This window comes from Streptopelia decaocto, assembly GCF_964273445.1.
Source record: "Streptopelia decaocto genome assembly, chromosome: 1".
Lineage (NCBI taxonomy): Eukaryota > Metazoa > Chordata > Aves > Columbiformes > Columbidae > Streptopelia > Streptopelia decaocto.
The window spans coordinates 36317270-36330675 of record NC_138663.1 but is presented as its reverse complement, the minus strand read 5'-3'; the positions used below and the strand labels follow the sequence as shown (position 1 = coordinate 36330675).

Here is a 13406-nt window from a genome sequence, read left to right as displayed (position 1 = left end):
CCTTTGACTCCTAGTTGTCTTTTGGAAACAGTGTCCTGGATATCTAGGAGTCCCCTTTCCTACTCTTTATTTTATGTAAACTATTGGCAGCCTACTACTAGCATCTATGATTGCCTTAACAAGGTGTATGTTTCAGATGCTAACTTAAATTACCCAAATATCCCAGCTTTCCAGGTAAGAGTAAGTCTGTTATCAAGCAGCTATAAAATCCTACATTCATTTTGTCTCCTAGGCATGCTCAGTAAATATAGTTGAATTTGGGAAGAAGGCAGCATTTTGTGCATGCAGAACTCAAACATGTCAGCTGTAAGAATGAAGACCTTATAACTTCTGTTAAGCTGCTTCAGGTTTTAAGCATTTAAAGCCAATACTGCAGTTCTAACCTGAACCTTTTCAAGGATGTTACACACCATTCTGAATTAATTCATGTACACGTACAGAGGTGCCTGCACCTAGAAGAGGAAAGTGGTGAAGGATTTGACATACTTATCTTTGATATTAGACTAATTGTTTTGATGAAAACTAGTATTTATATCCCAACTCAAACCTTAGGCTACCATATATACCATATAATGCCACAGTAAAAAAAAAATGCACTGCAGATGCTGTACAGTTCAGGTTAATTGAAAATGCTGCTTCTCACCTTCTTTTGCATCTGGTGCTTTTTTAAAATCACAGTGTGTTTTGAGTGTTTCCTGGATGAGGTAGGCAGCTAGTTGAATTAGCAGAGGGGTCTCGCCCAGAGTTAAAGAACTAGTAACCGTGTTTTGTCTAGATGTCAGTTTTAAAACAAATGCAGATGTGAGCACAGGGAAACACTATCCACAGAGAAAACTGCTAACATCTTAGTTTTGGGGTACCTGGAGAGCTGCAAATCGGGCAGGAGAGGAGCTGCCTGTTGACTTCAAGCCAGAGCTTTGCTCAGTGTGAAGGGGGTGGCTGTTGTGCAGAGCCAGGACTGCAGTGCTGACACCGCAGCCCCACCCATGGCGTCGTGCCCTGTGCCTCAGCTTGATGCTCCTCAGTGCCTCTGCAGTGAATCAATCCAAGGAGCTTGTCTGTCTGAAACACGATCAATAAAAAAGGGGATTAATTCAAGCAATTAATGATCTCTAGAGTGGCTCAGTGACAAGGCTGAAGCTCAGCCAGTTGGGTGCAAGGGCAGGGAAACCATAAACACAAAATGGTGGGCAACAGAAACTTTGGTGGGTCCTGTGGGCGTCCTGCCACACTGATGCTGAAAGGTGGGAATAAGGTCGCCTGTAAGACCCTGTATTTGGGGACATTTCAAATGAAAGCTCACCTTGAAAATGGGTGTCAGATTTAAGTTGCAGAAAAAACCCCACAAAGTAGCAGGACAGAGAACAGCTGGCTACAGGAACCAGTGCAGCCAGCCTGCAAACAGCGCCTGCAGCAGCTCCGGCTGACCCAGGAGCAGTTACTGTACACGGCTGCTGCGTGTTTGTCCGCTGGGGCTCAGGGTTTCGGTCCCCTTGGAGGACGCTGCTGGATGGAACCTCCATGGTGAGGCCAAGTTAGCTTGGAGGAGACTGAGGGGTGACCTTGTTAATGTTTATAAATATGTAAAGGGTGTCACGAGGATGGAGCCAGGCTCTTCTCGGTGACAACCAACGATAGGACAAGGGGCAATGGGTACAAACTGGAACACAGGAGGTTCCACTTAAATATGAGAACAAACTTCTTAACGGTGAGGGTGCCAGAACACTGGAACAGGCTGCCCAGGGAGGTTGTGGAGTCTCCTACTCTGGAGACATTCAAAACCCACCTGGACACCTTCCTGTGTAACCTCATCTGGGTGTTCCTGCTCCTGTGGGGGGACTGGACTGGGTGATCTTTCGAGATCCCTTCCAGCCCCCGACATTCTGTGATTCTGTGCAGTGGCCGTGCGCCCCAGCCCGTCACGTGGCCCAGAGCCGGCTCCCCTCCGCCCCGCCTCCCTTGTCACGTGACAACGGCAGGCGCGTTGGGGAGAGGTGGCGCGAGCTTCTTCCCTCACGCGGTCACGGCGCCGGACCCGGAAGTAGCGGCCGTTGTGGAGGCGGCGGCGGCGGCGGCACCGCCGGGCGGGATGGGCGAGTCGATCCCGCTGGGCGCGCCAGTGCCGGTGGAGCAGGCCGTGTTGGAGACCTTCTTCTCCCACCTGGGCATCTTCTCCTACGACAAGGCCAAGGACAATGTGGAGAAGGAGCGGGAGGCCAACAAGAGCGCGGGGGCCAGCTGGCTGGCGCTGCTGGCCGGGCTGGCGCACCTGGCCGCCGCCGAGAAGGCCTACCACAGCATGACCTTCCTGGGCCAGAAGCTAGGTACCGCCGCGCCCCGGGGGGAGGGATCCGGCTCCTCTCCCCGAGCCCCTTGTCCGCTGCCACCCTCCGGGCCGCCTCTCGCCTGAGGTGGCTGCTGGGCCGCCCGCGGCAGCTCACCACCCGCCCCGGATTTAGCTCCAGGGGTGTCGGCAGCGCGGTGGGGAAGGGGTGGCTGCTGTAGGCCTGTGAGGGGATCTGTCAGCCGGCAGTTGCACAGTGCTGGGTACCCGAGGACCCTGGCCTCGGTGAGGTGCGTGTCTGTGCGTCTGAAACACGGGGCAGCAAGTGTCCCTGGGTCCCGTGAGAAATCGGCTGTGCCATTTGTGCCATCTTTAAAGAATAAATAAGAGTGTAGGTGGCACAGTAGCTGTGCAAATTGGTGCATCTCTGTATTGGCTGGTAGACTATCCTATCTACCTGCCGTTCCCGAGGTTTAGTCAGAGGCGTTTCTGTGCTGGGATGCTCTGGCTGAGGTTCTGGCAAAGGTGAGCTCAATGGGGTGACCAAAGGGCTAAAGCTTTTTCACATCACAGTTCCAGGACCTAGAGCCATACGTGCTTAAGTACATGTGCAAGTACTCAGGGCAGGAGATAGCCTCTTAAAAATTGTTTTTCATGTAAACGCTGCTGGATCTCAGGAGGTTTTTGCCACAATTTTGGCTTCTTCTCATCCTCTCAATATGTGAATAGAAAAATCTCAAACTGGCACAGGATGAGCTGTCATCATGTTGTCCTCTGAGCAAAGTTGCTTATTTTCCCTTTGAACTGCAGACTGGCATGGAAAATGGAACAAGGGATGTGACTCTGATGTGTAATGCAGTAAAGATTAAAAAAATCTCCTTTGATTGGTGACTTGAAACTATTTTATAAAAAGATCTTTACAGACAAAACTCTTATGTATAAGTCTGACTTCAAAAATTTAATTTGGTGGCTTGCAGAAAGAACAAAATTGAGAAGGGACAAAATTTTGTTTATGTACTTAATGAACAATGTCAATAGATCATTCTTCATCCTGCCCATGATCTGGGGACAGCTTTTGGCTTAGGAAGGTACCTTTTCTCCATGATAACCAATTATCTGCTTTCTTGCCTCAAATTCCTATGGTCCCTTTTGAATGTTATATGGGTAATATGGATGCGAAAAGGACTAGCCACCATTACAAAATTTATAAACAGTTTCAAAATGGAACCTAAATTTAAAATCTCTTTTTAAAAAGTTCTGCAGATTTAGTCCTTGTGATCCTTGCTCTCTTGCAGCTCATGAGTGCCACAGCAGCACATAAGGCCATCTGTAAATAGAAATTATGAAATAAGGGGAGTACCCTTGTACAGTCTTTTGGTAGCATCAAAGTTAAATATTTTTTACTTTGACCCTCTACTTTTTTTTTTTGTTTCTTCACAGTGTTAAGCAGGTAGAGAAAAGCACTGACAATTCCCCCCCGTTTTAGTTGTGGATTAAACTGTACTGTGGTCTCACTGAGATAAATTGCAATTGTTTTGCCTTTGAATTCAGATTTATATTAGGATTGTGTAGGGACTTGTAATGTTTTATTTCTACACACAAATGTCACGTGGTTCCCATTTAAAGGTTGCTTTGCAGATTTGAGTGCTTTGTGTTTGAAGAGGTATTGTTGGGAGAATTCTCTTGAAAAGATCTAGAGTTATTAATAGCAGTGAAGACTATTAAAATTTCCTGATGACTGGATTTTTCTGACTTCTGCAGATAACGGTATTTCCAGGTCATGTATCATAGTAGCAAAGTGAACGGAACCCTTTTCTGAAAGGTCACACTATAACTAAGACAAATGTAAGGCAGTTGAAGAAGTTTTGCAGCAGTTGTTGGCTACTGAAATATGAATTAGGGCAAGTGTAACTTTTATAAAATTCCGTAAAGTGCTTCCGATTTTATACTACGTGTAATTCAGTTACTTGCAAAATAATACATTGAAATTTTTTTCTTGATTAAAAAAAATACTGGGATCAAATACCACTTAGGAACGCCTAGTGTAAAACAAGTGTGGTTATATACAGTTTTCCAGTATTGCTGTCTATCTTTGCTGTCCCAGGATTTTGGTAATACCTCCATATTTATCTGAACAGGTGGTCAGTCATTCTTCAGCCGAAAGGACTCCATCCGAACCATCTACACATCTCTGCATAATGAGCTGAAGAAGGTGGTGGCAACGGGTCGCAATGCACTAGGAGGAACAGCTCCTCACTTGGAAGAGCTGCTTTCTCACCTGTCTGAACAGCTCTGTTTTTTTGTTCAGGCTCGGATGGAAATTGCTGACTTCTATGAAAAAATGTACACGCTCAGCACCCAAAAGTTCATTAACTCTGAGGAACTGGTAAACATTTTGGAATCCATCTTAAAGAAATACAGCTCAAGGTCAGTGCTTATTTGCTGGCAGTAATACTCAGACATATGATCTGTAATAAATGATGTTCAGGTTCAAAGCGGGCCTAAAAACTTTGCTGTCCTACAACTTCCGAGCAGCGCAGCCCCTTGCATGAATTTGTGCCTGAAGTGAATGTCGGTCAGTAGCGTCAGATCTGTGAGGTCTCAAAATATGACTCATCTGAAGAAGAAAAATAAAAAAAGGGAAGGTGTTTCTTCTCATCATGTTCTAGGAGCCATTTTTGCTATTCCTTAATATTCTGCATGTTCATATTCAGCAAAGAGGAAGTAATTTTCCTTCTTAAAGGAAAGGTGTAGGACTTGCACTTTTTCATTAGGAGCCAAGAGGAAATAAGACTTAATTTCGTATGGACTTCGGTAAAATGGACGTATAAATAAAACAGATATTTGTGTGACAATTTTAGATTAGAATATATGTCTGCTCATTTCTAAAAGGTACATCATCGCTATATGGCCTACCTAGTATGGTTTTATGGTGCTCTGTTATCACTTCTTTTGAGAGGTGTTGGACTCAGTAGGAGGAACACCTCTGAGTCTTTGGTCCCTGCTGTTATGCATTCTTGAAATTAAGATCTAATAGTTCCTGTTAGAAGAATCCAAGGATGTTTCTAGATGACTCTGGGGTGGGTATTTCACACCTAAGACATGTGAGCCTTGAAAGTGGTGGCATATTAAAAAAAAAAAAAATAAAAAATTGGCATGCTTGTCAACAGACTCAATTTTTAGCTCTTTATTTTCAAGAAAAACAGGGTAGCCAAGATATCTTTCAAATGTAGTTGAATTTTAAAAATTATTTGTTAGTGAAATAGTGTCTAAGATGACATTGGGGGAGAATATTCTGAGGTCTCATTTTTTTCAGTTATGATTTTTGAAGGGTACACCTAGGAAAAATTAAAATACTTCAGTGCTGCTTTCTGACATGCCAGATCTGATCACTGCAGCAGACTCTCTTATCTTTTTTAGGAATAACTTAAGCAAATTGCTACATAATTTTGCTTTTTTGAAAATCAAAACTAACCTGTATGATCTTACTAGTGAATTTTTTAGCAATTCTTGGTTTGTGAACCCTTAAAATATATGGGCTGTTAGTCCAATGAAAAACAAAACTTACATAGTTTTTTCCTTGGTGTGAAAAACATTAAAGGGATGTGTAATAGGTTTTTTGAAAACTTTATGTTGTATGCAAACCATCGCCATGTGTTCTGAGCATGTGCTGAGTCAACAGCACTGTTAAAAATCTTAAAACCGCAACTGATACTTTGACAAAGTGACTTGAGATTGTTATATATGAAATGTTTTACTATCCTATTTAAATACGTTTCAGTGACATGTCTCTATTTCTAAGGCATTATTACAACCTCTTTTTTTTAAAAAAAACAATGTCTCACTGGGAAAAATACTGATGATCTTGCTTTGGGTTAATGAGCACTCTTTGTGATGGAGGTGTTCTAAGATGCTGTTAGAGCTAATTCAGTAGCTACTGGGTGGTCCTCCCCAGTCATGTACAGATTATTTCTGATAAAAGTGGGGATAATGAAACCTTCCTTTAGTCCTTCTTTAGTTTCTTCATATCTCATATCAGTTTCTGGGGGCTGTTAGGTTGATGTGTACTGGCTGGAAGGCATTTCTGTTTTACAGTTTGTTGATACTCCCAGGTGAAAGGCCAAAGAAACTCATCCTTACTCAGCCTTTTCCTTCTGTGAACATATTCCTCAGTTGTAGCTGGGCATGTGTGCCATTACTGCAGCCAACTGTGCTAAGACATGGTATCTGTTCTGTAGATAGATTCTGGCCTTGGTTTCTTTAATTTACATCTAAAAATAGCTGATCAGATAATGCAGGGCAAATAACTGCTTACTGGTAAAGGAATGACAGAATTAACTGACTGTCAACAATCAAATTGTACTGTCTGTATCTGAAAAATCATCAACCCTTGAATAGTTTAAAGCTATTTTGTTACTACTTATTTCTGACTTGTAAACAGCCACTACTAGACGTTTTCCTCTCTGTTTTTCTATTGAATGCGTCTTGACAAGCAACTTTTCCAGAATTTTTGAACTATTGGTTTGGGTAGGATGTTAACTGAAATAATTCAAACAGCATCAGAAACAGGATCCTTTATAAGCTTAATATAAAATGAATATGTAACTAGTAAACCTATTTTGATGTAATTATTTTTTAAGTGTTAAATGTTATTAATCTAGCTGGCATTTTGTAAATATGCACATGCATGTGTGATCTATGGAAAGAAATAAAAACTTGTAAAAAAATGAGGTTTCTTTATAGCCTGCAAAACAAAATTCTGTCATCCCTCTGCTTCAGAGAATGATTGGGGGAAAAATCAATTTTCCAATCTGTTTTTAAGTTCTTAACACTCTGGCTTATTGAAATATTTGAAAAACCTGTCTGTTTCACATGATACTGAGCTCAGTCAGCTTCTGTGTTATGAAACTTAATTACAGCAGATGCACTGAGTACATAACCTGTTAGTTTACTTTGCAACCGTATCAAGCTTCTCAGCTGTGGCTGAGATGTGTATTTTTGAATTAAAACAGTTTAGCAAATCCTGCTGTGCAGTGAAATGTGAAGATAGCTATGAGCCATGAAGCAGAGTGGAATTGGGAAGCCATACGTTATAATGTTAATCCAGGCGACTTGGCAGTGCTGCATTAGTATGAATTTTTTCATTGCTTTTAATGTTGAAGAATAACCTTCTTGGTCTGACTGCAAGTGTGTTGAAACTACTGTGCTAAGTGTGCACTTGATGGGACTATCTGGAACAAATAATGTTGCATAATGTTGTTGTGGGTTGTGTGGGGTTTTTTTGTGTGTTGTTTTTGTTTTTTTTTTTTTCACTCTTCTAATATATGGCAACAAAAGTGTTTTTCTGCTGAATACCAAAACCATTGGAAAAATGATGTTGACTGTTAGTGGAATATTATTTTTAATTGATTTTTGTTTGTTTAAAGAAATGTAAATATACTCTCGACTTCTCAGCCCACCAAAGCAGCCAGTAATCCCTGTAGTGGGTGGGCATGATGGTTGCTGACATGTACTGTGTACGGAAGGTGGCTGGTCACCCAGCCTCGCCTGTTTGCAGAATGGGGTGCATCAACTGATTTATGATATGCATAATTTGATTTTCTTCAAACAAATTTGGACTTGCATCTTAATAGCAAATCCTTTCAAGACGTATTGCAGTTGTCAAAGAAAGAGATGCTTAAAAATAGCGTGAAAATTGTGAGACAGTTTTCACAAGCCTAAGAATTAATGTTTTGGCAAGAGCTTGATGGAAAATCAAAGAGAAAATAGTGAAGGAAGGGGGGATGAAAAGCCTAAAATTTTCATTCTTTCTTCTGGTCCACAACATAATTAAGTGCTTCAGTTTTGAACTAAGTATTTCTGAAGTGGATTAGATGTACCGTGTCCTGGAAGCTGAGGGGAATAATGGAGTTGCTTTCACTTTGTCTGAAGATAATCCATTGAAGATCGAAAGGATTAAATACAAACTTATTTGTTTTAAAGCAATAACAAGATCCACAATATTCTTCTAAAGTGAGGGAATGCATCTGTCTTTACTTAAACAGAAACCTGATGAAGTCTTGTCTTTGAATTATTGGTTGTTCTTTGTTGGAGGCCTCTTTAAGAGTCCTAAATGCCTATTAGGGAACACATTTATTAAAAAGGCCACCTCTGTCTTTGAATACCCGTTATTTCTAAAGTTAAGTATTTAGCTTCCGTAACTGGAACAGTTTTGCACAGTTTGAACTAAGTATGTATTTACTGATTATGATGTTATACATTTACAAGTAATTTGAGTATGAAGAGAGGGAAGGCAGGCTGGATCTGTCCTACTTCCTGACATTTAGAGAAAACGAAGTGAGAAAGCTATAGAATGGATCTATAAAGTTCCATTTCATTGAGATTTGCTCTAATAGTAGGATCACCCCTGTGAATAAGATGTGCAGTGGCACTTCTACCTGGTAGATGAGGTGTATTTTTTTTTTAATCTGTTAAATTGAGAGCTGATCTTGACCTGAATTTTTAGTGAGAGAGAAATTTGTTTTTGTTGTGATGTGATGTGATGAAATCCTGCCAAATGTTTTTCCTCTTCATAGTTTTTGGTACACTGAGGTTTGAAGTTTGAGACATGGTTTGTTGGTAAATACAGTTAATCATGGTTCTGTTGACTGATTTCTCATAACAAATTTATTGTGAATTAAAAAAAAAAAAAAAAAGCTTGGCTTGGCTTCCTCAGCTTCCTATACAAACAGCAGATTTATAACATATTTCCTTTGATTTAACTTGATGGTTCTGCAATAGCAGAAAGACATTAAGATGTATTTTACCACCGGAAGGGATTTTAAATAGGAACAAAAGCAACTGAATTTAAAGAGAAATGGTGCTATAGTAGTTCACAGGTCGAGATAAACAGTGGTTGTTCTTGAACTGATCAAATATAACTCCCTTGCTTTGATAGGGAAGAGTCTGACAGGTGTTTTTGTCAAATCCAAAGTGGTGTATATTTATTAAAAGACTTGCTCTAATTACATTAAAATATATATTTTTTTTACATTAACATGGTTATCTTTTGGTTTACATGTTACTCTGCTTTGATGCTTGTTCTGTCTGTGAATTAACAAATACATCCTATGTGATTATTTCACTGTTATGTACAGCACTTCTCATGTCTTGAATAATGTTATGTTTTCTAGATTTCATCATCCAATCCTCAGTCCTCTTGAAAGCAGTTTCCAGCTGGAAGTAGATGTGCTTGCACATCTGTTAAAGGCTCAGGCTCAGATCTCAGAGTGGAAGTTCCTTCCATCCCTGGTCAACTTGCACAGTGCTCACACAAAACTACAAACTTGGGGCCAAATTTTTGAGAAACAGCGAGAGACCAAGAAGCATCTGTTTGGAGGGCAGTCTCAGAAGGCTGTACAACCTCCGCACCTCTTCCTCTGGCTGATGAAGCTCAAAAACATTCTCCTTGCCAAGTTTAGCTTTTATTTTCACGAGGCTCTTAGTCGACAAACAACAGCATCTGAAATGAAAACTTTGACTGCTAAAACAAATCCTGATTACTTTGGGAAAATTTCCAGCTTCATCCGGAAGTACGATGCCGTCAATGTTTCCTTGATTTTCGACAATCGTGGGTCAGAGAGTTTTCAGGGACATGGTTATCATCATCCCCACTCTTACAGGGAAGCCCCCAAAGGAGTGGATCAGTACCCTGCAGTGGTGTCTCTGCCCAGCGACAGGCCTGTTATGCACTGGCCCAATGTGATCATGATTATGACTGACAGAACCTCTGACCTCAACAGTCTGGAGAAGGTTGTTCACTTCTACGATGACAAAGTCCAAAGCACGTACTTTCTGACTCGCCCCGAACCTCACTTTACCATTGTAGTTATTTTTGAGTCCAAAAAGTCAGAAAGGGACTATCATTTTATTTCTTTTCTCAATGAAATTTCACATTCCCTTAAGAACTCCAAAGCTTTTGCAAGCTTGAAGCCTGGATCCAAAGGGTAAAATAAAAACTACTTACAAGTCGTCAAGGTGGTATGCCAGCCTTGGGGGAGCTGTAGCTTTCAAAGATTACATAAATTCATGATTCTCAGAGTCTAATTAAAGAGGAACTGTTATTTTTAATGTTATAAGTTTTTTTTAAGCTAACAGACACTTGAAGAAAAGTATTTTTGGGCAGTACTGAGTGGGACAACATCATTGTGGGGTGCTAAATGGCCACAGTAGGATTTTTTGTGTGTGGTTTTCAATTTTCAGTATGATTTATATTTTCAGTCCACAACTTTGTTGTATCAGAAAGGAATATATGCACTTTAACTTAGTGTGATCATTGACTGTTTATTGACAGAGTTTATTGAAAATGTGGTGAGGATGGAAGATACTGTCTTTTCAGAAAACTGCAGTGTCTGACAGGAATGATTTCTGGGAACTAAACACTGATATAAGGGAATATTAAAAAAGGCAAACCTGCAAGGATGCATTTTAAATAAAAACACAAGAATCATGAAAGGCACCACTGTTAATTCTAACTTAGCTTTCAAATTATTTTAAAATGATAATTGAGGTCTCTGACACTCTGTTAAGCACCAATGTCTATTTTGAACACCTGTGTCAAAGCTTTGTCACTGCTCCAGAGTGCTGTTTGCGGCAAGAAAAGCTGCAGCATAGGCTGGAAGGCCAGTATTCACTGGGCTGTTGTGACAGCATGTGCCCAGTACCAGTCTTGGCTCAGATTAACTGAGGGAGACAAGATGAGGTTGAGTAGGTATTCCAGAAGGAACAGCCCCTTGGGAAAATCAGCAAAGCTCTTTTCATATCGTGCTTTTGTCTGGGTAACTTAAAAAAAAAAAGCAGTAGAAAATGCCCTCTGTAAATGAATTATTTTCTAATTTACTATTAGGGTCAACCTGGATTTGTTTTCAGATTTGTATAGGTATACTTTTATCTTTCTGTTTAGTTTTAAGTAATTTCACCATTAAGCCAAATAACTACTGGAATTTGAATTTAAATATATAGCCTATGCAGTATGTTTACCTCATTCTAAAATGTTACCACTTCTAGGCTGCAGGTTTAGAAAAGGTATGTTTTCTGGTTACCCTGAAAGTGCTTTATTTTGGAAATCAATATTTCCAACTACAATAAAAGGGTCCATATGGCTGTACCTGTAGCCTTATATTGTGTGATTCCTCTGTCCGTTAACTATGCAGTTGTGCAAGCACTTTCAGGGGAGTTCAGGAGGACTGATACGAGTCTACTGTATGATGTATGCAAATATAGTAAAGTTATTCTAGATCCTTAGCTGACACTGTGTAAGGTATAATATCATCAGGTTTGTTTTAAAAGGGAGTTTAAATCAAAATGTCAGTTTCTGTTAAGACTGAAATATAAAAGATAACCATTGCAGACATGGCTTTTACTGATTCCCTTTCTCTCCTACAAAAGGTGATGGTAACTTGTCTCGCATCTTGCTGCAAGTATTGATTTCTTTACAATCACATAAGCATGTTCTGCTCTCCAGATGTAAGCTCTTCCACATTGTGCCAAAGAGAGCCTTCCATGCTTTGCTATAATTATGTGTTAGTCTGTTGTCAATATCTGTGCTACTGCCTTTCATATGAAGTCTTAGACTGACTGCAGTATCACTCTCAAAAGTTTAGAGACTGCTCTTTGTCATTGGAAAATAAGAGAGTTGGAAATATACTAGCAGCTGAAGGGCACCTGGTTGTAACAGTGCTGCTCTTGGCAGCTTGAATTGCCTTTGTAACAGGACAAAGTTGCAAGTGACAGTACTGAGAGAGTTTGTGTGCTTCCCTCTGTGAGACAGTGACCTCGTAATAATACTGTACTATTGGCTTCCTCAGCCTAATTAATAGAAAATAGTCTGTCACCAGAACTGATTCCCAGTCTTCAGCAGCATAATAAACTGTTGCACAAATTCCATCTGTCTCTGCGATATTTCCCCATTGTACTAGTGTCATGGTTTAACCTGAGCTAGCAATACAACCACGACAGCCACTCACTCACACCCTCCCCCGCCCCCGCAATAGGGCAGAGGATCAAAAGGGAAGGGAGAAACTTGAACTGAGATAAACGCAGTTTAAAAAAATAGCAAAATACTAGTATACTACTAGTATATGTAAAACAGAAATAAAAGATACTCAAGGCGATTCCTCACAAACGTGCTGAGCAGCCAGTCCCAGCTAACAGCACCTGGTCCCAACGAGAGAAGAAAGAGGAAAAAGGCAGAAGGGCTCAGGGGCCTCTGCAAAATGGCAAAAGGCCAAACTAAAACTCTTGATCCAAACTCCCCTGGCTGCAGCCCAGGGCGAGAAAGAAGAGCAGAAGAACCAGTGACCCGGAAGGTCTTGACTTTTCTTAAATATGTGGCATGACAGTAACGGGATGGAATACTCTTATTGATCTGTCTGGATGTCAGGCTCTGCCCCATCCATCCCTTCCTTCCTCGATGCCTCACACCTGTGGGCAGAGTGCTGAGAGTGTCCTTGGCTCTCAGACCAGAGCAATTAAAAACATTAGCTCTGTGTTATCTCTTGTTCTCAAACTAAGTCCAAATGATGAGCGTGCTGGCTATGGAAAAGAAATATTTCTAACTGCATGAAGAAAATTAACCTATTTTCAGTCAAACCAGCACAACTAGTTATCTGTGGGAAGGGGCTGAGAAGGCTGGGGGAAGAGACTGCCTGTGGTACAAACACCTGTCTCATTTCTGAGTGGCAGGGGGCATATTGGAAGAGGTGAAAGAGAAATCTGCTGCACTTTGGGGCAGACCAGCAGCTTTTGTCATTTGCTGAAATGCTGAAATGGCTGGAGGCTGTTCCTGATGGTTTTTATGGGAAGAGGAAAAGGAGACAACTCTATTCAGCAGACCTGGGGGTTTGCTGCATGTTCTTGCTGCTGTTTTTGGCAAGCAGTATCTGGGAATGGGGAAGGGACTCTGTCCCTTGTCACTGGTGGGATTGTTTGCTGCAGTTTTCTCCAGAGGATTTTAAGGAAGTGGCCAGAGGAGCCATCAGACTTGTGGGTGAGAATTTCTTGACTATTTAGACAGATAAAGAACCAAAAGGACCTATAACCGTATCTTTCCCATGGTGTGAGAAGGGAGGCAATGGGAGAGAAT

At 41.1% G+C, this 13406-nt stretch overlaps 1 protein-coding gene across 2 annotated transcripts; it reads left to right on the top strand.

Annotated features, from left to right (window-relative positions):
- Positions 1-1976: 1976 nt before the first annotated feature.
- KICS2 (KICSTOR subunit 2) lies at positions 1977-12208 on the top strand. Of its 2 annotated transcripts, XM_082059582.1 has the most exons (4): positions 1977-2324; positions 4423-4496; positions 4575-4711; positions 9457-12208. In XM_082059582.1, the coding sequence occupies exons 1-4, from the start codon at positions 2090-2092 to the stop codon at positions 10271-10273; spliced, it is 1263 nt and encodes a 420-aa protein (XP_081915708.1). In that variant the 5' UTR covers positions 1977-2089; the 3' UTR covers positions 10274-12208. The 2 variants fall into 2 exon arrangements, with proteins under 2 accessions (XP_081915708.1, XP_081915707.1); XM_082059581.1 differs by having other exon boundaries at positions 4423-4711.
- The last annotated feature ends 1198 nt before the right edge of the window (positions 12209-13406 follow it).

What these genes read in the sequence shown, in the direction of transcription:
- KICS2 (XM_082059581.1), top strand. Translation starts at nt 2,090, where the DNA reads ATGGGCGAGTCGATCCCGCTGGGCGCGCCAGTGCCGGTGGAGCAGGCC. An exon ending in CTTCCTGGGCCAGAAGCTAG is followed by an intron (nt 2,325 to 4,422) that starts GTACCGCCGCGC and finishes TTATCTGAACAG; the next exon opens with GTGGTCAGTCATTCTTCAGC. An exon ending in TTAAAGAAATACAGCTCAAG is followed by an intron (nt 4,712 to 9,456) that starts GTCAGTGCTTAT and finishes TATGTTTTCTAG; the next exon opens with ATTTCATCATCCAATCCTCA.